Raw genomic sequence first — 27,273 nt, 5'->3', positions numbered from 1 at the left:
TTAGTGGTATGATGTACCAATCTATTCTTAATAATGGGTGAGAATTCATCTAGTGGAGGATAGGAGTCGGAAACTCCTTGGCAGCAGCCAAGTGGAGACAACCTTCCTTCATCTGACATGAGTCCAAGCAGTTTGAGTCTTTCAACATAGCTTACTTGGTATTGCCATACAACAGCTGCTCCTTTTGCTGTCCCTCATTGAAGTGATACAAAATTAGAAGCCACATGAAACACTGTAAAAGAGTTGATTTAGATAAACTGGAGCATTCAGAGCAAATATAAGTGGAGAATACACCTCTGAGATGAAAAAAACATATGAAATTAAATGCAAAAGGGGCTTTAAAAGGTAAAGGTACCCCTGACCATTAGGTCCAGTCGCGGATGACTCTGGGGTTGCAGCGCTCATCTTGCTCTATGGGCCGAGGGAGCCGGCATTTGTTCGCAGACAGCTTCCAGGTCATGAGGCCAGCATGACTAAGCCACTTCTGGCGAACAGAGCAGCGCACGGAAATGCCGTTTTACCTTCCCGCCAGCGCACTACGTGCTTTTGAACTGTTAGGTGGGCAGGAGCTGGGACCCAACAACGGGAGCTCATCCCATTGTGGGGATTCGAACCACCAACCTTCTGATCGGCAAGCCCAATCACAAGCAAAGCCTGGTTTTAAAGCTATCTTAATTTCAAATAACCTGTTCAAATATGTGATTGGTACTCCAGTTAGACATTAAAAATTCCACCCATAAGGTTACAGGGGAACCAAGTATCTTTAGTTTGGAGCACAGCATTTCTTCGTTTTGGGGGTGTAATTCCATTTTAAGCCTGAATGTGTGGGGGGGAAATGTTTCAGTGAGCATGTTAGCCATTTTGAAACTGTTCAGAATTTCCAATCTGTTTGTAGCAACCAAATCAGGGCCCTGCCATGAACAGGTAAAGTTCTCTGCAGCAGAACCTTTGTCCCCCATTTCAGAACACAGCCACTTCACATGTGATTAATGTCTATCCTGCGCGTGCGAAGAAGATAAAAGGAGTTTTTTTTTTCTCCGTCACTCAGCTCCTTAGAGGAAAGACGGGAGTACGTGAAGAGGGATGAATAAGTGCAACAAGCACAGCCTCAGGCATGTCTACTCAGAGGCTAGTTGAGCGCCGCATCCCATAGTCGCCTTTGAATAGACTTCAACTAGCCAGAGGTCTTTTACTGCGCTCACTGAGGCTTACTCCCGGGTTGCAGCTTCAAGTCAGCCATAGCGATCGCCTAGCTTTCCTTTGTTCCACATTGCCGGCGCGTAACCGGTATGATGATTATTATTTTTTTAATAACTGGGTGGAGACGACGAAGTGCCTCAAGGGCCGCTATGACAGAATAGCGGTGTGCCAAACATGACAACTAGTTGCTTCCCAAGCTCAACCCCTAAGCATTGGATCCCGCGTTACAGATCCTGCTGCGGATCCCCACGGGCTTGCGAGCAAACCACACCATAGCTGTCAACGTTTCCCTTTTATTTAAGGGACATTCCCTTATTCCCAATTGGATTCCTTGCAAGCAGTGGCGTAGCGTGGGTTGTCAGCACCCGGGGCAAGGCAAGTAATTTGCGCCCCCTAACCCGTGGATTTGCGCCCCCTAACCCTAACCCCCAGATGTTGCGCCCGGTGCGGCGGCCCCCCCTACACCCCCCACGCTACGCCACTGCTTGCAAGAAAAGGGAAAAGTGGACAGCTATGAACCACCCGCTGGAGGAGCCAAGCCGCTGTGCCCACCCCTCGACCGACTGAGCGAAGCCCCTGCCTGCGCGCGCGCTTCCCCAGGCGAGAGGAGACGCCTCGCACCCCGTCAGCGCGTCCGAGCCGCGCGAGGCGGGTCGAGGCTAGCGCGCGTGCGCGGGGAGCAAGGGGGGGGGGGTTCCGGACCACGTGGCTGCCGCGGGGCCGCCCGCTTGCCTGCTGGGAGCAGAGAGGGCCGGGCCTCGAGTGAGGGAGCGAGCGAGCGCCATGGCGTCGGCGTCAGCGGCAGGAGCATGCTCGAGAGAAGAGGCCTCGGCCGTGGCGGCGGCGGCGGCGGCCCCCACCGGCGCGCTGCCGGTCTTCGCGGCGGCGGCCCCGTGCGCCTTCTCCCCCGGCGGGCGGCGCTTGGTGGCTCTGTCGGGGCCCGACGGGCGGCTCCGCGTGTGGGAGACGGGCAGCAGCCGCCTGCACCACGAGTACGTGCCCTCTGCCCACCTCAGCGCCGCCTGCACCTGCCTGGCCTGGGCGCCGCCGGGAGCAGGAGGAGGAGGCCGCCCGTCGCCCAGCAAGGTATCCCCGTCCCCCCGGGGCTGGAGGGGGTCGGAGCGGGACGGGAAGGGAAGGCTGGGCCTCCTTCGCCTCCCCCGACGGGAGGGAGCCTGTCAGTCCTCGCGGGGAGGGAACGAGGGGGAAGGCAGGAAAGGAGAGGTCTCCCCCACCCCCACCCCCCCAGAAAAAAAACCGAAGCAGCAGCGAGCCTTGCTGCTTCCTCACGTGCGACTGGGCCTCGGGTGCCCAGGAGGAAAAAGCAGCGCTTTTTGGCCTGGCCGCGTAGGGGGTGTAGTGGTTTTGCAATAGTGGGTGAGTGGGGGGTTTTCCTCCTCTTTCCCCGGTTCTTTTTTTGGGGGGGGGAGGGTTGAGGATTTCTGCTCTAGCGGGCCCCGTCCACCTCCACCACCACCAGGGCTCCCTTGGGCCGCAGCTGCAGCACATGTGTTCCGCTGTGGCTCCGCCCCGAGGCCGTCGCATGGTGGCTGGCAGAGAGGAGTTTGCGCCCCGTGCGAGTGGAATCTGCGCCACCAGGGCGAAACCGCATCCTGGCCTTGACTAGGTAGCCTAGCTTCGGTCTGTAAAGAAGCTCTGGGTGGTCGTTCTCTCCCCCCCCCCCCCAAGCTCTAAACAAGATCTCAAGTTAGGAACTCATGGAGTTACTTTATTCCATTTAAAAAAGCAAAAAACTATCATCTGCACTCTCTGGGAGTATAGTAGCTTTTCAGGTTTCACGCAGGAGGGCTGAATTTGGGGTGGTTTGCATAAAAAGCAAGCAGTGGTACTACTGAGATATGGCCCTCCTCCCCTTTCCCAATCCAATCCCTGAGTCCAGAGATGATGCTGAGGACTCAGCCTTGGGTGGTGTGTGTAAGTCTCTCCCTCTCTGTGTATAGGAAGCCAGTCTATTCCACTCCAGTGATACTAAGAAATAAATCCACCCCCCCCCCAGATCAAGGTAGGAGTGGGCTGCATCCTTGATAGCTTGGTAACAGAGGATGTGGGGCAGCCTTGGTTATGGTGGCGACCTTGGTTATGTTCTTCAGTGCACCCCTTTACTTCATCCTGTGCAAATGAATTCACTCCAGTGGGTGATCACTGTAGGGGTGTCAAAACTAGTTCCTGTACATCTCAATTTCTTTAGTGAGAGTAAGGATAAATGGCAAGGGAGCCGTGTAAGAGATACAGAAGCTAATTGCCAAATGGCACCTTAAACCTAGGTTTTGGCAATGAGATTTCTTATTGTTAATATTTTCATTCCTATACTGCTTTATGTTTTAAAGGAAAAAAGTCTCAAATCTCAAAACAATCGAGAATAAGACAAATTCATGCTTCAAGGAAAATATTTCAGATCCTTCTCTGACGTTTTGCTTTCCCCATATTTATTTATTTATTTATTTACCTACCTACCTACCTACCTACCTAATTTATATAGCTGCCCCATAGCAGAAGTACTCTAGGAAGCCAGTGTGGTGTAGTAGTTAAAGTGTCAGATTAGGACTTAGGAGATCAGGGTTCAAATCCCCATTCAGCTCATGAAGCTCACGGGGGGGGGGGGGGGACCCTTGGCCAGTCACAGCCTCTTAACCTACCTCCCAGGGTTGTTGTAAGGATTGCTTCAAAGTTTGCTTTTGAAGGCTGTAGCCTTGTGCTGCAACAGTTGTCCTCATTTGGCACATGGATGTTCTTCAGCAAAATCCCATCCCTGTTTATTCAAATGCAAGTCCTATTAAATGTGTATAGAAGGTTACCTTGGTGTCCTAATTTACTATTTTATTTATAACCTGCTTTTTCTGTTAGTTCAGATATTTTCTGCACAGTCCATCAGTTGCTCAGTATTGATCCCAATGGAACAGTGGCCTTGTGAGCTCTTTGTACTAAATCTGATATGTGAACAAATAAATAGGGGCAGCCTTCTCTATATCACCACATCATTCACAAACTTAGAAGAGTTTCCTTTTTATCTTGGTTTTCCAAGGAACGCGGCAAAGTTACTGCTAGTCTTGTAGCAAGTGGGAGTGCGATTTTGAAAGAATAAATTTAGTGTACATTTTTTCCTATGGTCACATATAAGTCAGTGTAAAGTACAGACATAAACTTTGTTTCTATAGGCACATTTGTTAGCCAATTCTGTTCAAAATGTTGCAGAACTAAAACACCCTTGATTGAACCATTCATGTTGCTCATGTTATTTAATAATACATAAAAATCATTACAGTTGTACCTTGGATCCCGAACGCCTTGGTACTTGGACATTTTGGCTCCCAAACACTGCAAACCTGGAAGTGAGTGTTCCTGTTTGCGTACGTACTTTGGAACCCAAACATCCGACGGGGCTTCCAATTGATTGGCTGCACCCTGCAGCCAATCAGAAGCTGCACTTTGGTTTCCGAACGTTTTGGAAGTCGAATGCGTTTCCGGAACAGATTCCGTTCAACTTTCAGCGTAGGACTGTATTCTTGATCAGAAGAATTCATGTGCTAAAATACCTCTAGTCACATGAAGCTTGTAACATCATGCATTCCTCAACACCTTTTAACGTATTAAAAAGGGCTACACATTTTTGAGAGGGAAGGCTTGCTACCAAGACTAAGAATGTCCTGGAGATGAGTATAAAACAGAATGCAGATTTCCTGGCAGCATTCAACTCAACCTGGGCAGTCTGTATTTCAGGGTACTTTCTTTCTTCTGTCCATGCCCAGTCCAAAAAGCCTCAACATCTCTAAAACTGACAGTGTTGGCTTTTGAAATCAGTACTTCATTCAATATGATTTACTTGTAACCTTAAAATTAAGAACCCAAATGCTTACTAAATTTGTTGACAAATCTTCTAGTATGGATAAATCTGAATTTATGCATGGAAAGGTATAATCATTTAGTGGAGAGCTGCTTTGTGTGTAGTTGGGGGTTTTTTTGTATTAAATAAAATTACTGTAGCAATTGTTAAAGCTACACACACATACTCAGACCACACACTCTGATTCCTTTCCCCACATCCTGATTCAGACATGCTGTGATTCACTGCAGTGTCTGAAGCAGGCAAAAATGGTTTGTATGAATTGTAATAAGATTCTAAAACAGAATCAGAAGCTGAGCTGTAAATGTTTCTAATTCTGATTTGGAAGCAAACAACCATTTATGTCACAGATGGTCAACCTAGGCCCTCCAGATGTTGTTGGATTACTCAGCCCCAACTAGGATGGATGGTGGTCAGGGATCATGGGACTTGTAGTCCAACAAGCTTAGTGTGGTTGTAGATGTTAATTTATAAGTAAGATTTTAAATGGGATGTGTGTGTGTGTGTGTGTGTGTGTGTGTGTGTATAGATATAGATATATAGACACACACACACACGTACAGACATATAAGTGATATGTATATGTTTTTGGTTTTCCTTTCTACTTTAGGTGCCAGAAACCAAAGTTTGTTCTTATGGCTTGTGCAGAGCTTAATTCAAAACAGTACAAACCTAAAATAAGTTTAAGAAAGTAGACTTCAGGTTTTCATGCTAGCAGTTCAAAGAGAATCAGCTTAGTGAGTTTATAGGTGAGAAATCAAATATGCTCTTTGTGTGGTGGTCTAGTTCACAGTATTGTCCAGACTGACACCTGCCATTCATGCTGTGTGTCTTGCCTATGCCTGAGACTCCTTCACTGGTGTCACTTGTGGGAAGGGTGAAAATCTTGGGTAACATTACTGCCAAACCTGGAAGGCAGATGTTGGTCTGGGGGCAGGGGATCCGGCCTGCAGAAAAACAGCAAAATAGAAACTGAAAGCAGAGAGGAGGGAATTGCGATTTATGTGGAACAAAACGGAAAAAAAGGTTTAATTTTATAAACAAATAGGGCACCAGAAGCCTTTGGGCAGGGAAATAGAAAAGAGAGGGAGTAATGGAGGGTGGGGCTCACATCCATGGTGGCAAGGAGTAAAACCCAGTTTGCAAGTAACACTAAACCAAATCTTGACTTACTGTGTGAGCATGTGGATTCCCAGTGAGGAGACCACAGCCGCTGCACTCATGCCCTTGTCCTGCTGCTGTGCTGCCGAGAGCTATGCCATGGTTTGGCTTAGTATGTTGTCAAAACTCACATTTGTGGTTTGTCTCATTCCAGGCAAATTGCAAGCTGTTTTTTTAAAAAAAAAAAAATTAAGGGAAAAATACCTTGGTTATTGGTTACAAGCTTGTGGTTTGGATGATGAACTAAGTCAAACCATTTCTTTACCCTGGGTAGCATGGTGGCAGCAGAATTGGGAGAGGAATGCAGCAGTGACAGTTTCCTCTCTGGGAACACCACACTAAGCCATGGTTTGGCTTAGTGTTATGAACGAACTGAAGCAGAGAGGGAAGGCTACATGCATACTACAAAGAGGATGGCGAGAGTAGAGCACACTGGGGGAGAGGATTAATAAAGAGATTCGGAGAAACAAGTTAAAAAAGAGAGGAGGGGTTCCTACAGGCTGCTGGAAGAAAAAGGAAGATAGAAAATCAGTTAAAATAATGAAGCTATAGCAAAAATGGTTGTCCATTGTTTACTTAGTGAGACAATCCTCCTGAGTTAATAGAAGCATAACTGGATCGGAATGATTTGAGTTGTGGCCCAATATTTTTTAAAGGTGGCAGTTAAGAACAACATTTCCTGTTAATTCATATTAGCTCTTTTTGTAGCCATAGGTGAATAACATACTTTTGGCATAGTCTTTTTAAATGAATAAATTGAAGATGATGCCTTCCTCTTTATGTGGCTGGGAGAGAGATTTTGCAGAGTATTTTTAGCTTGTTTTGGAGACAAGGAAAAAAAGAGCAAAATTGTGCTTTTAAACATGCTCTTGAACATGGCCCTTACTGGAATAAAGGCAACACTTAATACTGAGTATAGGTTGTCTCATTTGGGGAATAAAGCATTTAAAGCAGGAGCTTGGTTTTGTTCTGGGTTTTCTTTAAAATATACAACTAAGGCTCTAAGTTTATCCCCTTCAATGTGTGAATAAACTTTGTTTCGTTTTGCCCAAGGATAGCAAACATGGAGCCCTCCAGGTGTTGGAACTGCAACTCCCATTAGCCCAACCCAGTATGATCAGGAAAGATGCAAATTGGACTACAGCTTAACCTGGAGGGCACAATATTGGTTATCCCTGACCTTGCCTGTAAAACTGTAATTTAATATAGCCAACCAGACTATTTCTTCTGTCTTCATTTGATCGCTTTACAGGAAGGCCCTCAGAGAAAGAAGAGGAAATCTGAAGCTGCAGAAGCAGGTGAACAGTTAGATCTTTTGGCTATTGGTACTGCAGTTGGCAGCATTTTGTTATACAGCACAATAAGAGGAGAATTACAGAGTAAACTAGTAAGTATTACTTGCAACAACGTTCATTGTTTTTCTACGACTAAAATAAATTGTATTTTTCTTAACATAGGTTTTATTAGACTAGCTTAATCATAGCTCACATACAATGGTTCAAGCATTGATGCAGTTAGAAATGGAATTTGTAAAACCTGCAGGGTGTCATGGGAACTTGAAATGCCTGTGTTTTTGGTGAAATACATGACAAGATAAGAGAACAAATTACCCAAATTTCATGCAGCTGCTTATATGAATTTTACAGTGTGCTGCTTATACAGTGTGCTGACAGTGTGCTGCTTATATGAATTTTACTTGAAATTAACAAAGTCCTTCATAAGTAACTTATTTAGGTTTTGTAAAAGAATGTACAGTGGTGCCCCGCAAGATGAACGCCTCACAAGACGGAAAACCCGCTAGACGAAAGGGTTTTCCGTTTTGGAGGCGCTTCACAAAACAAATTTCCCTATGGGCTTGCTTCGCAAGACGAAATGTCTTGCGAGTTCCTGCGAGTTTCCCCCCCTTTTTTCCCCTTTTCCTAAGCCGCTTATCAGCTGATCTGCTAAAAGCCGCTAAACCGCTAATAGCACTAATCCGCTAAGCTGTCAATGAGCTTGCTTCGCAAGACGAAAAAACCGCTATACGAAGAGCCTCACGGAATGGATTAATTTCGTCTTGCGAGGCACCACTGTACTTCCCTGTCTGTGACTGAAAAGATGGGAAGTTAATATTTGGGTAAATTACAGTGTATATCTCTCTTGGTGGACCTGTGGTTTTTTAACATGTATATTAGTGTCCGGGTAAGTGGACTTAAAGGAATAGCAAGATGTATAAAGAATTCAAGGGGGATAATTCAAGTTAAGCCAGAAGCAGGCTGAAATGCCAGAAGGGTCTCATGACGCAGATGGACAAATTTTGCTTCCTTGATATTCTGGAAGTATTCCCTGATATTTGGGTAGTAAGTCAGTGGCCTGCTTCATGCATTTCCGCTGGGCTGCAGTTACCAAAAAGGTAAACAACTTCGGAGGGTGATTATAAATGTTATACAAATGCATAAAATATTCATACCTCCTCAATATGTCAGTAATAAGCAAGTTCAGGTACCCCTAATGGGGAACCTTTGGCCTGCTGGGCTGTTTCTAGCCATCTTTGCCTGCATGCCAATGATGTAATTTGATGTTACTTGTTAGTCATTTTAATCTGCCCCACCACTTTTCACAGTTTTCCTAGGGTTACATTGAAGTCACAGTTTGTAGTTCTTTGCTGTGGTTTTTATTGTACAATTTTTAAAGATACATTTGAAAATGGTACATTTTCTGCATCTTCTGTCCAGTTGCTAGAGGAGTTTCTGCAGATCCTCATATCTATGGTAATACTGAGGAGCCCCTTTCTTAAAATGATTCATTCAGGGAGAACTTGAAAAGTAGAAGAGCATGATAGAGTGGACACATCTCTTGTATGACTAGATGTAGTGATTATGGGACAGCTCAGGAAAGAGGTACTCAAACAATTAAAAACAAGGATATAATCATGTTGGTCCATAAGAGAGAGAAAAAACCCTCCAACGCCCACTCTTAGATAGCACCTTTATTAGTACCAACCCAAAAAGTCAGAAGAATGTGGCAAGCTGTTGGGCTCTTCAGGATTTTTCATTGGGCATGGTGTTACCTGGGATGGAGACAGTAGTTGGATGAGGAAAATTACTGTATTTTTTGCTCTGTAAGACTCACCTTTTTTCTCCTAAAAAGTAAGGGGGAATGTGTGTGTGTCTTATGGAGCGAATGCAGGCTGCGCAGCTATCACAGAAGCCAGAACAGCAAGGGGGATTGCAGCTTTCACTGCGCAGCGATCCCTCTTGCTGTTCTGGCTTCTGAGATTCAGAATGTATTTTTTTCTTGTTTTCCTCCTCCAAAAACTAGTTGTGTCTTGTGGTCTGGTGTGTCTTATAGAACGAAAAATACAGTAACTGCTTCTCAATCTAACCTACCTCACAGGGTTATTGTGGGGATTAAATTAGGAATGGGAGAACCATGTTTGTCACCTTGAGCTTCTTGGAGAATAAGGTGAGATATAAATGCAACAACAACAACAACAAATGACAACGATGATGCTACTACTAATAATAACAATCCATCTGTGTTCAAACTGCCTGCTGCTGCTATGTCTAGTTCAACCCTGGCTAACAAAGCCATGTGTTTTCCACTACTTTGTCCTGAAGAAGTTTGTCCTAAGCATGAAGTTACTGGGCGTGAATGATAGAGCACAGAGTAATCCACAAGCACCCCAGTGACAAATGTTTTTGCAAAAGTACTGAAGTGGCCACAGAAGGGTAGCAGAGATTGATCAAACCCCACTAAGGAAGTGATGTTACTTGCTAATAACCTTTTCTTTTCATCTAGAGTGGTCATGACCGTAAAATAAACTGTGTACGGTGGCACCAGGACAATGGCTGCTTATATAGCTGTTCAGATGACAAACACATTGTGGAATGGAACACACAGACGTGCAAAGTGAAATGGTGAGTCTGGTTTTAAAAACAACACAAAACAGCTACAGAGAATTTATTGCTGGAGTAGATGCCATACATGGAGGTTTAAGACATTTGGGGCGGGGGGGGGGGGGAATGGCATATTTTCTGCAGCAAATTATTTCCTCTATATTATGATGTGCGTGCAGTAAGAATTCTCATTCAAGTTGGGGAGCTTAAGGCCTTTACTTTATGTAGCAATTAAATTGGTGGCTGCTGTGTGGACGATAGGTTGTTTTGCTGCTAAAAGGATTTATTTGCGAGTTATTTTAGTTGCAATCAGGGAGCACATTCAGTGTAGAGAACATGAGATAAAAATCATAGGTATAGGAGAGATGAGATGTTGCAGGTGCCTGGAGGTGTTTATAGCTGTACAGTGATAATATCACCACTGATGTTATTACAGGAGTGAATCTGATTTATTTCAGATAGCTGCATTTAAACTCTGTCTTTGGGAGTATTTCCTGGATTCAGAAGAAGCTCAGCATTTTAAAGTTTCTTAAAGGGGGACGGGCAGGATAAAGCACAAGGTCTATTTATCTGTTTTGGTTATTAAAGCATATTTCCTGAAGATTAAAGCATGCAAACTTAATAGAAGACTTCCTGTGTTGATCAAGTTGTCCATTTGCAAAAAAGGGAATGTTTCTTCCTCACTTATTTTTTTCTGGCTTCTCTGAAGTTATTGAGCTTCTGCAAGGAATGGCTAAACCAAAATATGTATGATTTGGAATACCGGAAGACTTATGGAATAACGGAAGCCTTATGCAGATTTACAGACCTTACACATAATTGCGTTGCCTTCCCTGCTCAGCCTAACATTTACATGTTGCACTTGGCATACAGGCTACAACCAGTTGATGCATGTCCAATTGATGCGTGGCCATGCACCCACACATCATGGCAACTTGGAAGTGGCCAGAAAAGGGGGCGGGTCTGATTTATGCACACTTCACCATCACACACAATTACCTGGGATACAACCCACATGCAAATCGGAGCTTGCCTGTATATGTTAGCATACAAATGCCCAGACTACTGTTGTGTAGGTCTCTTAAGCTGTTACAAATGAGGCCAGTATTTGAGTGGGCAAATAAAACCCATAACAGCTTGGGACCAGTTCCAGGATTACCATACCAATTCGACTGCTTTGATCTGTGGACCCGGTTCTGTTACAGGTGCCACGTAATACTCATTCTACAGTTGTAAGATACTGTGGCAGCACCTGCACTTTGCAACTCCCTGCCTGTTGATAACAGGCAGGTTCCCTCACTGTATTCTTTTCACTGTATTCTTTTTGGTGCCTGCTTAAAATATTTTTGTTTACGCAAGCCTGTCCAGATATATAGATGCTGATGTGTTTTGATCTTTTAAATGTTTTAATTACTTGATTTTAACTGTTTTTATTGGTAATTTTAATACTTCTTGTAAATCACTTCCCATGGCACATTTAACACTCTTGAAACAAATGTTTTGAGGCTACAGAATTCTATTATTTTAAATGCCCCTCCCTTTATTTTTGCCATGGTATGTACTCTTGCCAGAGCTGTGCTCACTGTTCTTCCCATTCTTCTCAAACTTTCTAGCAAATGGAAAGGAGATAACAGCAGTGTGAGCTCACTATGCATCAGTCCTGATGGAAAGATGCTTCTGTCAGCTGGTCGATCTATCAAATTGTGGGACCTGGAGACCAAGGAAGTCTACAGAGTAAGTATTCACTTGGGGTAAATAAGAACATAGGGAAGATTGCTAACTTCTTATGTTGAACTGAGTTGCTTCACTTCATCCTGTTTAAGTAATATAATTTAAGATAGAGGTTTGCTGGAAGGTTTGCTGTGATGATACTGTCAATGTGGTTTCTACTGGCTGACAGTTGAATGAGGACATGAGATTCCTTGGCTGTGTCTGAGCACTGCCAGCAGCCTGTTCACCAAATTACATCTGCATTATGCAAAAGCATAGAGTTGTGTCCAGGGGTTTCCCTAAGCAGACAAAAGGCTCTTTGATCCAGAAGAAGACTCTTGTCTACTCTCAATCTCAGCTGTTACGTTTGCTTGATTATGTGGGGTCTCCCAACCTTTGGAAGAGTCTTTTTGGTGTGCTGCCATGGGAAAGAGTGGGTAGCCTCATCACACACACGCTTTTCTAGATTTTTAGTTAAACATAACATAAGTGTAATGCTAGAGTAGACCAAAATCCTGTCTTGTCCAGGGTTCTGTTTCCCATAGAGACCAACCAGGTACCTATGGGAAGTTTATAAGCAGGAGATGAGAAAAATAGCTGTTGATTGCCTTATACAACAATAGTTTGTCTAAAGCTTTCTAAGGTGGTTCCCAGTATAACACAACAATTTATGCTGATGAGCTGATGAGCTCGAAGCCTTTTTTCCCACTTAGCTATGTCTTAGTTCCTAAGGTAGATTTGGATATATCAAATGACAGATATACCCAGACCTATAAGTTTGTTTCTTTTGAAGCACACTGACCAATGCTTACCCTGTGCTTATTTTTCCACTAACTCTGGAAAAATGATTCCATTACATGCAGAAATACAGTACCTTTGAGCACATGAGGATGACAAGCTGCCTGTCCCTCCCACCCCAAGACACTGAAATGCATTATTATGCAAAACCAATTTGTAATAGGTTTCCTGCTATTCTAAGGAGCCTCTTTGATTGTTGAACCTGACATTTTTTATATTCCCTTTCTGGGAAGCTCTACAGAAAGATGGAATAGATTAACTCTTATGGAAAGAATAATGATTGGAGAAATAGAAAGCAATAACATCATGAGATAATGATCTGATTACTGAAATGCATTCTTAAAATGACTTGCTCAAGCTCACAAAAGAACATCATTTCTTTTTTGGATAAAGAACATCGTTACCAGTTTACCTCTTCATTTATCCCAAACACAAGACTTACAACTTCTGTTGCAATACATATAATCTTATTGTTATTGGATTTAAAAGTGGTTTTCTTTAATACTTGCCTTTCATACTAATCCTAAATTCATTTTCTTGTAAGAAAATCCCATTGATTTTGGTAGAACTGGTGTGTAGAACAGATCTTTTATCTTACATTTTTTAATTGGGTTTCATTTCTAAAATTTCTTCTCTAGCATTTCACAGGACATGCTACAGCAGTTTCAACTCTTATGTTCGTCACAGTACGGCCTCCCAATGAAAATCAACCCTTCGATGGAATTACAGGGCTATATTTCTTATCTGGAGCAGTGCACGACCGGTTACTCAATGTTTGGTATGTAGCTTTCCCCCTAACAATCAGTGTTGTCAGTTTGTACCCCAAAATATGAAATGTACTTAGAAACACAAAAAGCTCCATGATCAGAAATGTGGATTTTGGATAGTTGCTGTGAACAGATGTAATGAAAAACGTGGCTTCTATTCCTTCACAGTTCAGTGCAGAAATGAATTTCCAGGGTTCTCTGAGCATGTGCTTACGTTACACTATGGTGTCATTGTTTGGTTATTTTTGCCTCATTTTTGTCACTATTATATCTCAAGGCAGGTGAGATCAGACAGGAAAGAAAGGAATGCTGTAATGAGTTTCATGGCTACAGATGAGCCAATTCATATCGACCTGACAATGTCAGAAAGCAAAGAGGAGGTAAGGAAATTAACTCACCTATTGATTTTCTGATGCCACTGTGTAGAAACATTTTGGCTCAGTTCTGATCTATTTTGTATAACTGGAGAACTTAAAAAGCAGCCATTAAAAAGAAACTTTGTGATTTTAAATAATTAAGTTGTATTTATAGTAAATGTGTCTGATGAACATTTCATAGAATCATAGAGTTGGAAATGGACCCTGAGGATCATCTAGTCCAACCCCCTGCAATGCGGGAATATGCAGCTGTCCCATAGAGGGATCGACCTGCAACCTTGGCGTTATCAGCACTATACTCTAACCAACTAATCTATTTGACCACATTTATAGAAGTAGAGAAAATATCTGAATTATTGATATGGTAGTTGTTTTGTGATCTGATGATGTATTATTTCTTTTCAGCCAGTTAAATTAGCGGTTGTATGCAGAGATGGACAGTTGCACTTATTTGAACAAGTCTTGAATGGGTAAGTTGGTATTTAAACATACACACATCTCTATTTCAATATTGTGTTACCAAAGCATTGAAGAGAGTAGTGGGACAAATCTCTGTTGGCAGCAAGGTTCAGTTTGGATGTATCTGAAACACTGAATACTCTTTTTAATAGAGCCCAATATTTGTGTTTGTCTTATAATTTGATCTTTAATAGAAGTCATTTCAGCTGTACTTTTTGAATTGTTTTTAATGACTGAAGCAGAGAACTGTGAAATTGAGGGGGGCGATATTCAGGTTTGCCTCTGATTATCACTGTAGGCAAATATAACTTGCCTTTGTTAACCTGTCAGCAAAATGGCAAACTTGAGGCTTATTCTCCTTGCCATCTCAGCACATGGTAGCTGTAGTTCTCTACAGCATTCAAACTCTGAGGTAGTTGTGTTGATGGCATACTACAAAGAATTTGATTGGCTACTTGATGGTCTTTGGTTGGTTCTGTCAAGGCAAGCCAACCTGGGATAATTTTTTTTATGAAGGATTGTATACAGATTAATGCCTAACTTCATTCATTATGGAGCTTGAGCTTTGATTGGCAGTAAAAAGTAGCTTTGGAAGGTTGTGAGGCTTGCTCCCATGTTTGACTGTGAAGAGATTTTAAAACTGCGGAGACAGGCGTGCAGAATATAATATTTAACAGACTTATTTCCTTGCAGTTCCTGCAAAAAACCATTGACATCAAAATGTACAATCCAGGTAGCAACATCTGGAGAGGGAAGTGATACCACGCCAAAGCCAATCCCTATTCTAGCAGCTGCATTTTGTTCCGATAAGGAATCATTGCTACTTATGTATGGAAACTCCTTACAGCCTGTCATTGAGAGAGTGGTATGTGATGTCTTTTTGAAACTCAAAAGTTGATGCCTTGATACAGAATCTGAATCTTAAGTTGAGATTATTACTATTTCATGCTGAGTTTTATCTGATGCTCCTTGAAATATTTCAGGAAAGCTTTGATTTTGCTTCATAATTAAAAATTCATTAATTAAAAGTTCATATAGCCTCTTGTTTTTGCAATTCAGTTGCAATTAAAACTTTGTTAGCTTAGTTTAAACATAGGTTACATGATTGGGGGAAGTGGACAGCCTAAAAAGCTTTCATTCAAGTGTCTTCCCTGTTACTAAAACTACTTGGATACTGTGACTAAAAACTGTTACTGACCTGTGAAAGTATCGACATCTATTTTTGTGTCTCCCTATGTTGTAGCCTGTGAATACTACAGAGTCACATATGTGCTTAGTAAGAGACATTCAGAAGACCTTGATGCTTAAAACAGAAATGGCTGTGACAAAGGTAAGATTGAAATCTGTTTTTAAGTAATCCTTTTCATAATGAAGATGTTGGTTTCTTTGATATAATACATAGAGTAAAAAAGTTCATGGTGGCATCCCAGAATGTATTTTTAAATACACTGGTGTTTTTGTCTATGAAGGTGATTTGAACCTAAGATACAGTTCTGCTATGGATATGTTTAAAATGATGGATTTGCGAGTATATTCATGATGATAAGTGTGTTGTCTTTAAGAACACCTACAAAACTATTTCGTCTTCAGTTTCTTGATATTTTATCCACTTGCGTATTGGCATAGATGGGCGAATGTAAGCTTTCTAACAGTGAACTTACAGGGCTTCTTCTGCTACGCTAGCCACAAAGGAAGGGAAAGTTTAAGGTCCTTGAGTATGCTGTGATGACTTTGATCTTGGTTTCGCTTTTTGCTGAATTCCAATGATGACACATTTCTCTTGGCTGTCTGAGCATACCTAAAGGATGGAAAGCAATTTGTATATCTCACAGGGGCATGCCTCTCTGTTCTAGGAGCCCTTATAATTAGGATCCAAACAAAGCCCACCAAAATAGTAGACTCATTGTAAGCAGGATAGTTCCTTAATGAGCCAAATGAGTGTTGCTTAACGAGCCAAAATAATGCTGCAATCTAATCATCTTTGGGAATAAGCCCCAGGGAAATAGGTGTGGCTTACTTCTGAGTAGACATGCATAGAGCATTGTCCTGTAATTACTGAAAATATGTAAGTTCTGTTTTTGTCATGCATCTGGTGCTATTAGCTGTTGCTTATTTTGATATTTATCCGTGTACAAATTGAGCATGGATGGTTCCAGTGGTTTAGTTTATGACCTTTGGCGAAAACTCAGATTTCCAAAATGCAGACTTTTCTTGCAAACAAATTCATGTTAAAGTAACCATATCATTCAAAAGTTGTACCCAATTAAGTTCTACTCAAAGAAGGCCCACGGACCCACTATTGTGCATAAGGATTTTCATTGCATAAGTGGGGGGGGACAGACACTTCCACAGGTCTCAGTACAGGCAGAATAAAAGAAAATGTGGGAAGGCCATTTGAGCTTCTGCTACCTTGCTGTAAGAATGCAAACGGAAATCCCATGGGAAATTGCCATGCTTTTACTGACCTTTGATACCCTCCACCCACATACATGACTTAAGGAGTGATCAGTCTACCTACCCTGTATCTCCTGTTAATATGCTTCCTGGAAGGAGGGACTGGAGAGCTTGCCTTTCCCTAGCAGCTGCCCTTTGAATCTTAGGATGGTCTAGTGTTCCAAGCAATCAGTATAGTTTAAGTCACTAATAAAGGTGTGTTGTTGTTGTTGTTGTTGTTGTTTTTAAAAAAGTACTGAGGCAACTGAGAACTGGCATATGGCAGCATTAGCCGTTCTGCCATTGCAGCAATAATGGGTTTCAGTTCCTAAGGCACAAGAGATTTCAACAGGTTATTAGGATTTTTTTAAAAAGTGCATTTTAAAGATCATAAAATTTAAATTCTGGGTATTAACCTAGAATTTCTGTTATTTTTCTTACCGTTTAAATTGTTTAAATAATGAACTAGCTGCCAGGTATGTTTTCTCTTAAAAGAACAGTTTTGGTTTCAAGTGAAATATCTGTTGTGCAAATTAAATTGGAACAAGATCAAAATTATTGTGTAAAATAGGGGGGCAGTTGTACTCGTACAAACGCAGATATCTTTTCTTCTTCTTTTTTAAAAGGTGAAAACTCCCATAATCAACTCGGAAGTCAAAACGCTAATGCCTGGACTTCCTGGCCATAGTGCAGCTATCAAACCTTCATTTCGTGGAGAGAAAATGGAGACCAAAAGAAAGTCTACTGCAGCTGGTAGAGAGGTGAATTGATGTTTGGCCTAGAATAAATGCACAGCACAATCATCCATGTACAGTACACACTGTGGAGGAGAACGCACTTTAGATATTTCTTGAGTACACTAACTTTCACGTTGTGTTCTGGGATCCCTGTGGTTTCTCAACAAGAAGGCCAAATACAGTGGATAAGCTTCCTTGAAGTACAATTCTTTGCTTTCTCTTTTGCTTTTCTTTATAGTGTACATTTGTGGGGCAGTGTCGGGGCACATTCTCAGTTCACATGGGGCAGTGTTGAGGCACAGTGTGTCTGGCCAGTATGCCATATCAATGGCATATATACCTGTGAAGGTATTGCCACTTCGTGTGTATGTTTTGTGGTGGTGATGGGGAAATGATTGCTATTTGTTTTTAAGTGATTATTCTAACCAGACAGTTCAGAGGTTCACAAGAAGTGGTCAAAAGTTCAACCCAGGGAATTGAAACTAAATCATTTTATTTGTATGCTGCCTTTCCAAGGATGGCTTAGAATATATTTTTTAAAAAAACATATGTAACTACAAACATAAAAAGTCATAAACAATAAGCAAACATCAAAAAGTACAAAAACAAATTGAACAGTTTCCGCATAAATCATAAGATACAAGCTAAAGATACAAAGAATTAACATCCACCACAGTAACAACAGCCCCCCAAGCAAAAACTGCTAAAGAATACCCCACTTCCTGGTCATCAATTATCTCTTGATTGTGTTCTGTCCTTAAGCTTAATGAATGGCTGGTCTTTCAACATGCAACTGTAGTGCTGTGAAGAGGGATTTGGCTTATTGGTGGGTGGCATAAAAAGCACCACAAAACTTAATTATGGGGATACTGTCCTGTATGTAGTGCCCCTTGCTGCGCAAATAAGAATGACTTTTTCCTTGCTGTATAGGAGAGCATTGAAGACCGCCTTGGTGCAATGGATATTGATGTGATGAAAATGAAACAGTCAACAGGAGGCCTTCCACAGACGGACAATTTTGCAGTGCTTTTAGTTCAGGGTTTGGAAAGCAGTGATCCTGAAATACTAAATGTAAGAGTAAAGAGCGTTGTGGATAGGGAAGACTCCCTCTTGTACCAAATAGCCATATTTAGTATTTTATTTATTAGGTTTTATGTATTGCTTATGTGTAAGTCAACCTGGAAGCTTTATTGAATGGTAGCATAGAAATAATTAAATGAGGGGTTTGCTTTGGTTACTGCATGCCTGTTCATGCAGCAGGCTACCCACACTCCAGGGCTGCATGTTCCATGTGTTCCCTCTATTTTCAATGTTGTGGCTGTGAGTTCCGTTGCTTAAATGGTAGCACATGTTTTCAAGAGGGGGGGAGATACTGTAAACTTGGGGAACCCCAACATTTGCAGAAGTACCAAAAGAAGTCTTCATGAGGACTAATTTTGCTCAATCACCACAGAATGCTGTCAGAGCGTTTCATCCAGTACTGTATTGTGCACACGCAGAATGGAATTTCACTTGTACAAAGGGACCACCCTCCCTTGTGCACCCTCAAGATCCGCTCGGGAGAGTTGGGAGATACTTCGGAGCAGATTTGGGGTGTGCATGGGGGGAAGAGGGGAAGGTGAAGTCCTGTTGCGTGAGTGGAAGTGCATTCATGCAGTAGCTGTTTGGAATGAGCTGAAAACCTGGTGGGAGGGTGGCTGGACCTAAGGTGTTGTTGAGGAAAGCATGGCTGACAAGTTTAATAGTGGGCATGACCACTCCACGTTGAAACATTTTGTTGTAGGTCCCACTTGTTTTTGCATTATTTTCACAGAATTGTAGAGTTGGAAGGGACCACGAGGGTCATCTAGTCCAACCCCCTGCCCAGTATGGGGCTTGAATCCATGACCCTGAGATTTAAGTCTCATGCTCTACCAAATGAGCTGAGGGCTGTGTGTCTATGTCTGTCTGTCTGTCTGTCTGTCTGTCTGTCTGACTAGTCCAAGGCCATCTGATGAGTGGGACTTTGAACTTTGGCTTTACCAGTTGAATTACAGTGCACTACCCAATATGCCACACTGGCTTCTGATACAGGGCATTTTTGGTGCCAAGCATAAGCTAGTAACATGGTTCTTTCACTGATTTGCTTTCCCCTCTTTTAACAGAAAGTGCTTCAAACCAAGAAGGAAGCAATAATAAAGAAAACAGTAGCCAGAATGCCTGTGTACTCTGTCATTCCTCTGCTGCATGAGGTAAGAAATATTTTATTATAAGTCACTACAATACCAACATTACACCAGACTCTTAGTTTAAGCAAGGCAGACACAAGCTTTGTCATAAACTGGAATGGTATGTCTCTTTCATATGAAATGGGGTAGCCTTTAGTTCTCAAGATTCTGTGCCTTGTCAAGCTGAAAGCCAGTTATGAAAACAAGGTTAGTTTCTTGTCACATAAAACCTGATGCAGCACCAGAAGTGAAAATAAATGGTTGTTCTGAAAAATGGAAACAGACAGCACTGTATCTTAGTAATATCTGCATAGAATGCATTTCACCACAAGTGAACGTAGTTCATTGCATTATTCCAAGCGGAATGGCTGCCATGACATATTCAGAGGAGAATATTGCCGCTGTGCTACTTGACAGAAGTTAAGCTGTTCAGACTATCCAAATAATTTTTATTGGTTTTCATGTAAATACTAGAACTACATATAAAGAAAGAGACTTAGGGATCATAATTGCAGATAATAAATGGCAATCAATTTGGCACAACCCATCCCTATGAACCATCTCTGCTCGTTTGCAGGAGGCTTCTCTTTAAATTATATTTTGCTGTTCAGACTAGTAAACAGCTGTGTGTAGAAACCAAACCGATTTGTACACAAACCACAGCATGTTGTCTTGAATTCTCCCATTGGCTTTTATTCTGATGGCAGCTGAACACTGAAACATCACATTATGTTGTAACTTGTGGTTAAAAATGAGTGCAGTGCATGATTTTGAATTTTATATCAAGTTCCATTCTGCTTTCTCAGTGTTCAACAGAGCTGTCACACTATAATCAAACTTGCTGAATGATCCCTGGTTAAACCAAGGACTCACTTTGTGCAGCCCTTTGTGTAAAAATAAAAAACCAAGTCTGAAACCAGCATTTAACCAATGGACCAATATTTTAATAAGCTGATGTTGATAGATAAGGTCTTGCAATCTGGTTTGCCATGTAGTACACTGTTTTCTTGGTTTTTTTGTGCTCCAGTAACAAAACTGTGCTATAAAAAATACTTTATGATGACGATGAATAAAATATCAAATGGGACAGAAAGCTGAGTTACAAACCTATTTGGAAGCAAGGTTTTGAACACTTGAGAATTTATATTTGCCTTACTGAAGAAAACTGTTTATATCAGTCTTGTTTTAGCTGTGCCTGCTTTCTCTATTCCATTTTAGCTCACAAAAAGGCTGCAAGGGCACCCATATAGGTAAGCAGAGATTACATATTTTTCTTCATTAAAATGTGGAAGCACAACTCAGGGCGGCGGTCAACATATATGACATAATTCTGTAAAAGAATTACTATCAAAGGAGACATAACCAGCAGTTAAAGATCATAAAAACATCTGAAACTGTACTAATCGATATTTAAAAGGGAGGAAAGTTCCATATAACAGCTCTGATACATCCTTCTGTTAGACAGTGATAAATGATAGTCTCCCGATCCAGCAGTAGTGGTGCTTAAAAGAGCATTAATGTTCAGTTAGTAGCACCAGATGTGCATTTTGAGTGTGTATCCATTTTAAAGGAATGCAGCGTGGCTGGGTGACATCCACAGACAGATGTGCATCTGATTTACTTATCTTTCAGGCAAACTGATAGTTATTGCTATTTCAAATTCATCAATTATTAAAGATGACGGAATGGCTAAATCTGTCATAATAACTTAGAGCTGTCCTGGTTGATCTTTGCCTGACACCCTGGGGATCCAGGTGATTCTGGGTTAGATGGTCGTAATTCTGCATTGAGGTAGCTTTCTATGTGCACTTTCATCTGCTTTGGGGAGAAAAAATGTGAGCGAGGCCATGCTGCACTTTGGGCTGATGTAAATGCTACTGCTGTGAACTGTACTGCTTAGATGGTGCATTGTGCACATCATGATTTCTGACAGTTTCTTCATTTGTATCCCTTTGTGAAGTGGGCTGGGTTCTTCATCTTGAGATATGAAGCATGCTTTGTATTGTTTTTCTAACCCATGTCAGTAAATGCAGGTCACTCTCTTTACTCCTTGTTTTCCAGCGCCTCACAAATGGTTCGATGGCTAAAGGCCGTTTTAACTATACATGCATCTTACCTTTCAACAGTAAGTACTCTTAAACGCTCTCCTGTATCCCAACTTTGTGCTTCAATGATCCCATTTGTGTGACCTGAATTCTTTGCCTGTCCCAAAGCTCATGGTTCTGAATTGTGCTGATATTGAGACTATGGGCAGATCCACACCTTCACAAATTGAAACCCCACTGCAGCAGTCCAGTGACAAATAACAATGGTGTCTCTCATTGATTAACTTAGTGGTGTTAATCCAACCTGTGTGCCTATTCGGGCCTCCCTGTTTGGTCCAAATATGCCCACCTGCCCATCATCTAACATCAGGTGGGGAGAAAGGAAGAATTGGACACTAATTCTTAGTACCTGTAATACTTTTGCTTCATGGGAGAAAACCATTACTGATGCTGCTGGTCTCATGCCCATGGAATGGAATTTCAAAACTGGGGAGTCACCACAGAGAAGGCCATATTCCAGAAGATGAGACCCAATAATTGGTTGTCTCTTTGACATCTGATGGGAAGGCATTCCACAGGATGAGCGTCACTACCAAGAAAGCCCTCAGAGCTGGACCTCAGTGTCTGGGCTGAACAATGTGGGTGGAGACGCTCCTTCAGGTATACTGAGCATGAGGCTGTTTAAGGCTTTAAAAGTCAACACCGATACTTTGAATTGTGTTCGGAAACATACTGGGAGCCAATGTAGATATTTTAGGACAAGGAGTTACATCGTCCCAGCGGCTGCTCCCAGACACCAGTCTAGCTGCCGCATTCTGTATTAATTGTAGTTTCCAAGTCACCTTCAAAGGTAGCCCCACATAGAGCTTATTGCAGTAATCAAAGTGGGAGATAACCATGTACCACTCTTGTGTATATGTGTATATTTAATATTTATATTTAATATTTATAATATTGTAGCTGGCTTGGTGTTATAATAAAATGTTGACTATTCCCATGTATCTTGTTAAGAGACAAATGCTTTCTCCCTCTCCTTCTCCTCAGTTGCCAGATCTGGTCCCTCAGCTGGGAATGCTATATCAGTTAATGGAGAGCAGAGTGAAGACTTTGCAGAAGCTCTCTCGCTTACATGGGAAACTCTACCTTATTGTCACCCAGGTGAGTTGAAGTGGGTTGTAGGGCACAGGAAAACTATGAATGTAAGAATGGAGGGATGTTACATCTTACAAGAATCATGGCTTATACTCTCCTGGGTGTAATAATTGATTTTAATAGTACTGTACAGTATTTCTCACAGTCCTGTTGCTCCTTAAAAGCTAATAGTCGTGACATAAGCAGTTAAGAACTAAATCCCACATTGTCATCTTGATGACAATATATCCTGCAGTATGTATATTGGTTCAGCCTACTGTGAAGAATACACCTGAGCAGCTAACAAAGTTCTAGCCAATGGACGTTTTTGTCACAATAATGTTTTGAGTCTTTCAGATGCTAGAAGGCTCCTCATGATCTATTACAGAGAAACGAGGATATTTCTTTGGAAATATTTTGAAAGACGTATATGTCTCTGTGTGATTATTTTTATATTACAATAACATACTATTCTGGATAACTTTCTGGCATTCATTAAGTCTTACAATTTTCAAGAAGTGTTTCTGAGCATATGGGTAGAATCAGGTGTTAGAGATGCAAACATTTAATGTAACCGTCTGAAACGTCCACATGCTTTTAGTTGTATTGTAAACTTTTCTCATCCAACAGGAACACAACAAGCTCTCCGAGCAGCACTGCTTTTTAATTGCATGCAGTTCATTTTACTTTCTATGAAGTAATGCAAGTTCTACACATGTGGTAGAATGGCATCGTTTTATAAAATATTGCTACAGCCCCTGTTAATGCCATACATTTCTTTTCAGGTTGCTGCATTGGAACAGACTCAGGATGTGCCTGATGTCAACCAGACTGCAAAGCTGGTGTATGAAGAAGGTAAGGAAAAGGACTTAAGTGGAGGTGCCTTGGGAGCTATCAGGGAACAAGATGGGCTCTGTTAAGGCCATGGCCCCTTTGTTTCAGATTTAGATTTGTGCGTGTAGCATTTTGGTCTTATAGACTGCAATTGGTAAGGAAGAGAATGATTCCACATCGCTGAAATAAGCCTCAAATAGTTGAATCAGTTTTATTGCTGTGTTCATGTCAGGCTCTCAAAAGTTGCTTCCAGTATTAGTCTCTGCATGGAAGGGAGAGTTGGACTGAGCCTGCTGCCCCATGTTCAGCATTGCATGTCCAGTCCCCTATACTCATGAGTTCAGCAAAACATCTGAAAAGGCCGTTTCCATCCAGGCATACAATTATAGCCATGTAGGGGCCCTTTTCAGGTGTACCCTTGAACAAGCAGATGTTTGGGTTAGTGGGGACAGGTGACATGGTATAGACTAAAAAGGGGGAGGAGATTTTATATGAATCCTTAAGACTGCATGCATTTAAGGCTTTATATAAAATCTATATAAAATATATATATCCCATCAGAAATTGAAACGCTACTGCCGCAGTCCAGAGATCAAAAACAATGGTGTCATTGATTAACCTGATGGGGACTCAAGGTGGCTTGCAGATAATAAAGAAGCAGCTAAAACCCCCCAACAACAATTAAACATTAATATAATTAAAACACAATCTCACTCGTATGCGTGTATGTTTCATATATAAAATATCTATTTAAAAACATTATTAACCATGCCTAATTGTAGTGCCAGAGTGTTTGGTCAGAATAATTCTAGAAGTTGGCTGGCTAGTTTACTGGTCCTGAGTGACTAGAGGATTTGGTGAGGGTTAGAACCAAATGAGAAGCATAAAGGGGTTTTTGCTTCCACGTTACAGGCTGAAACCAGCTTGTTAGTCTTCTTTAAGAGGGCTTGGGGACTACTGTTAAACTTTGAACCCTACTGAACCTGTTTTTTTCTGCCAGCAAAATTGCTTTGGATCTTCCAAACTAATATAGCAATAGGTTAAATGAAAGAGTCTTTTAGCATATAGTAGTGCACGCTCATAGTATCTCTTTGAAGTAAGGTCTGTCTCAAACCTCGTGCATTCTGTCCTGACAGAATCATCAGAGGAAGGTTCGGATGATGAGATGGCTGGAGAAAATGATTCAGATGTAAGTAAAAGCTCCCAATTAGTTCCTTTCCCCACGCTTGGAGGTCAGGCTCTTAAAAGTGATCACAGTAGTCACGTGTCTCGTCACTTTCTCCTGCAGGAGAACTGGGATGAAGAGGATGAGAAAGAGGAAAGCGATGAGAACGATGAAAGAGATGAACTTTCAGGCGACGAACAAGAAATGGCTATAGAAAAAGAAATCAATGGGGAATCAGATTTGGATCCAGAAAATGAAAGTGAAGAAGAATAGCATATGCTTTAAAAGGGGGCGAAAACTCCTATTAACTGGCCTCCAAAACTTTCTGGACTGCCACGCTGAAAACCGCTTACAACACACAAGGGATACTTGGCCCCAACGGCTGTGATGGCATATTGGGACACTGTATTTCCAAGCCCAGAATGTGTAACAATGCCAGCCTTCTTATTCCTTTACCGCCTGTCCTATACTTCCTGGGATCACAGTGAAAGATTTTTCTTCTACATAGTAGGCAAAGATTACCCCCCATTTTCTGGACATTTCATTTTGCATCTTGAATGAAATAGTTTTACCAAGGCTCTTTGGATGATAAACTTGTTGCAGCTCAGTTTCAACAGTTCCAAATTCTGACGGAATGAAGACCACTTCTACCTTAGCCCTCTTTAGTTAAGTACTTTTCCAGTTGGCACCTTGCTGCATTTTTTGGAAGAGAATAAATATTTTTGTAAGACCTTAATGTTGATTGTTCTTCCTCTTCTCTCTCTCCGCCCATGTCCGTTCGCTCATAACCGAATTACTTAGGCCTTGGCAGTGGTACAATGCCAATCAGGCTGAGCAAAGTGTTTTCTTTTTGAAACCAAACTTTTTATATGTGTGTGTAAAATCAGTCACTTGTACTTCAGAAAAACAAAAGAAAATTAGGTTCATTGGTGGTTCCTGACCTCTTAATTTTAATTGAGCTTGTATATAAGTTTAATGCTGACCCAGATACAAGAGTCCATTTTTGGAAGGATAAGGATAAAAAAAAAATGAAAAGAGGGGGCAGATGCTTGTGAATAATGTAACACAACGCGTATACGTTTATTAGGAATTTTTAATCTTCGGGGCAGAACAGGGGTTGCCATTAGTTCAATTAAACTGAAGTGGTATGAACAATTTTTGAGAGCAAGGTTGGGTAAAGGTTTTGAGCCATTAACCAGTATAATGTACAGTTATTTGTCTATAATTGGAGCTGTTGCAACCAAATACTGCCCTCCTTTGTAAAGTGAATAAATATACATTGCCTTTATCATGTACTAGTCCTGTCATGTGTTGGGTTATAGTTGAGTGCATGCAAGCTGAATTTTGTACTAATGATGATTTATCAATTCTGTAGATTTATCACATATTCTTCCACTAGTGTTCACTCTTAGGTTTGAAATTACTTTTACAGAGACTCCTTTTTATGGAGTTTCTTGCAGGGGTGGGAGGCTCAGTAAGTTCTGCAGCTAATTATTTATTATTTATTAAATTTGCACACTGCCTTTCGCAGATCTTAGGGCAGTTCACAACAATAATGTGAATTATTGGAAATCTCAAGTATCACCTCTAAGTATATGGGTTGTATTAAAAGTTTTAGAGAGGCAGACATAGCTAAAACAAATACAGTCCCACAACAATTACTATATTCTGTATTTCCGTATCAATAACTTAAACATTCTTATTACATTGTTTATTCTATAAATTTAAGCAACTCAGTCCAAGTATTTAGATGTAACTTGCTTTGTTACTTCAATTTTGGCGGGATGTGTTTTTTGTGTTTTTTTAAAATTCATTACTGTGCACTCCTTTTCCCTCAAAATTAATTTAATATTATATGACAGAATTCTGACTCCACAAGAGTTAGGAGAATAGGTGTCCGGCACTATATGTGTTCACTGTGTCAGTCTGAACTACCTGCCATTTTTAAAACTGCAGTGAACAAGGCCACCTGTCAAAAACGAAAGAAAAAAGGTGGAAAATAGCAATTGTCGAAGCCACCACTACCACAGATAACAGTGCTTTCCACATAATGAAAGTATTACACAACCATTATAGATCTTTTGGCAAATGGTGCAACTTTGGCAACAGGCGAAAAAGTGGTTTGAGGACTGCAATATTCCAGGGTAGCTATGAAATGGTAATGTCATGTGGAAGTATTCAGAGGGGAAAACAGAGCAGGAACCTCCCTTGTTTCCGAATCCAATAGATCTGCTGGGCCCCATATCTGTATTTGAACAACCAAGTGATTGAGGAAATCATGGAAGCAGTTTTTGGACCACATTGAAATGATGTTATTAAATTTGTATACTGCCCTTCATCTGTAATGGTTCACAACACAAAATGGTGGCAATTCCTTTCAAATATGTCATGGACGCTTTTGTGGAAGCTTAATTTAGCCCATCCTCTACTACTGTATTGTGACTTTAAAAGGGTTTGGGTTATTCGTACACGTCTGAATCATTCTGACCAAGAGGTGCTACCCCATCTT

At 41.4% G+C, this 27,273-nt stretch overlaps 1 protein-coding gene across 1 annotated transcript; it reads left to right on the top strand.

Moving 5' to 3' along the window:
* Positions 1 to 1,968: 1,968 nt before the first annotated feature.
* WDR43 (WD repeat domain 43) lies at positions 1,969 to 26,052 on the top strand. Its single transcript, XM_079971441.1, has 18 exons — positions 1,969 to 2,286; positions 7,476 to 7,610; positions 10,004 to 10,122; positions 11,715 to 11,835; positions 13,248 to 13,387; positions 13,654 to 13,756; positions 14,159 to 14,223; positions 14,906 to 15,077; positions 15,456 to 15,542; positions 17,272 to 17,406; positions 18,313 to 18,453; positions 19,527 to 19,613; positions 20,808 to 20,839; positions 21,651 to 21,714; positions 22,679 to 22,792; positions 23,551 to 23,620; positions 24,736 to 24,788; positions 24,888 to 26,052. Exons 1-18 carry the CDS (start codon positions 1,984 to 1,986, stop codon positions 25,035 to 25,037), a joined length of 2,091 nt encoding a protein of 696 aa, XP_079827567.1. The 5' UTR covers positions 1,969 to 1,983; the 3' UTR covers positions 25,038 to 26,052.
* The last annotated feature ends 1,221 nt before the right edge of the window (positions 26,053 to 27,273 follow it).

The sequence above is a fragment of the Podarcis cretensis genome (genome assembly GCF_951804945.1).
Source record: "Podarcis cretensis genome assembly, chromosome: 3".
NCBI classification, from domain to species: domain Eukaryota; kingdom Metazoa; phylum Chordata; class Lepidosauria; order Squamata; family Lacertidae; genus Podarcis; species Podarcis cretensis.
Note: the sequence above shows the minus strand (reverse complement) of the source record. Positions and strands in the feature narration are given on the sequence as shown.

What these genes read in the sequence shown, in the direction of transcription:
- WDR43 (XM_079971441.1), top strand. Translation starts at nt 1,984, where the DNA reads ATGGCGTCGGCGTCAGCGGCAGGAGCATGCTCGAGAGAAGAGGCCTCG. An exon ending in GTGATCCTGAAATACTAAAT is followed by an intron (nt 18,454 to 19,526) that starts GTAAGAGTAAAG and finishes CTCTTTTAACAG; the next exon opens with AAAGTGCTTCAAACCAAGAA. An exon ending in CTGCAAGGGCACCCATATAG is followed by an intron (nt 20,840 to 21,650) that starts GTAAGCAGAGAT and finishes CTTGTTTTCCAG; the next exon opens with CGCCTCACAAATGGTTCGAT.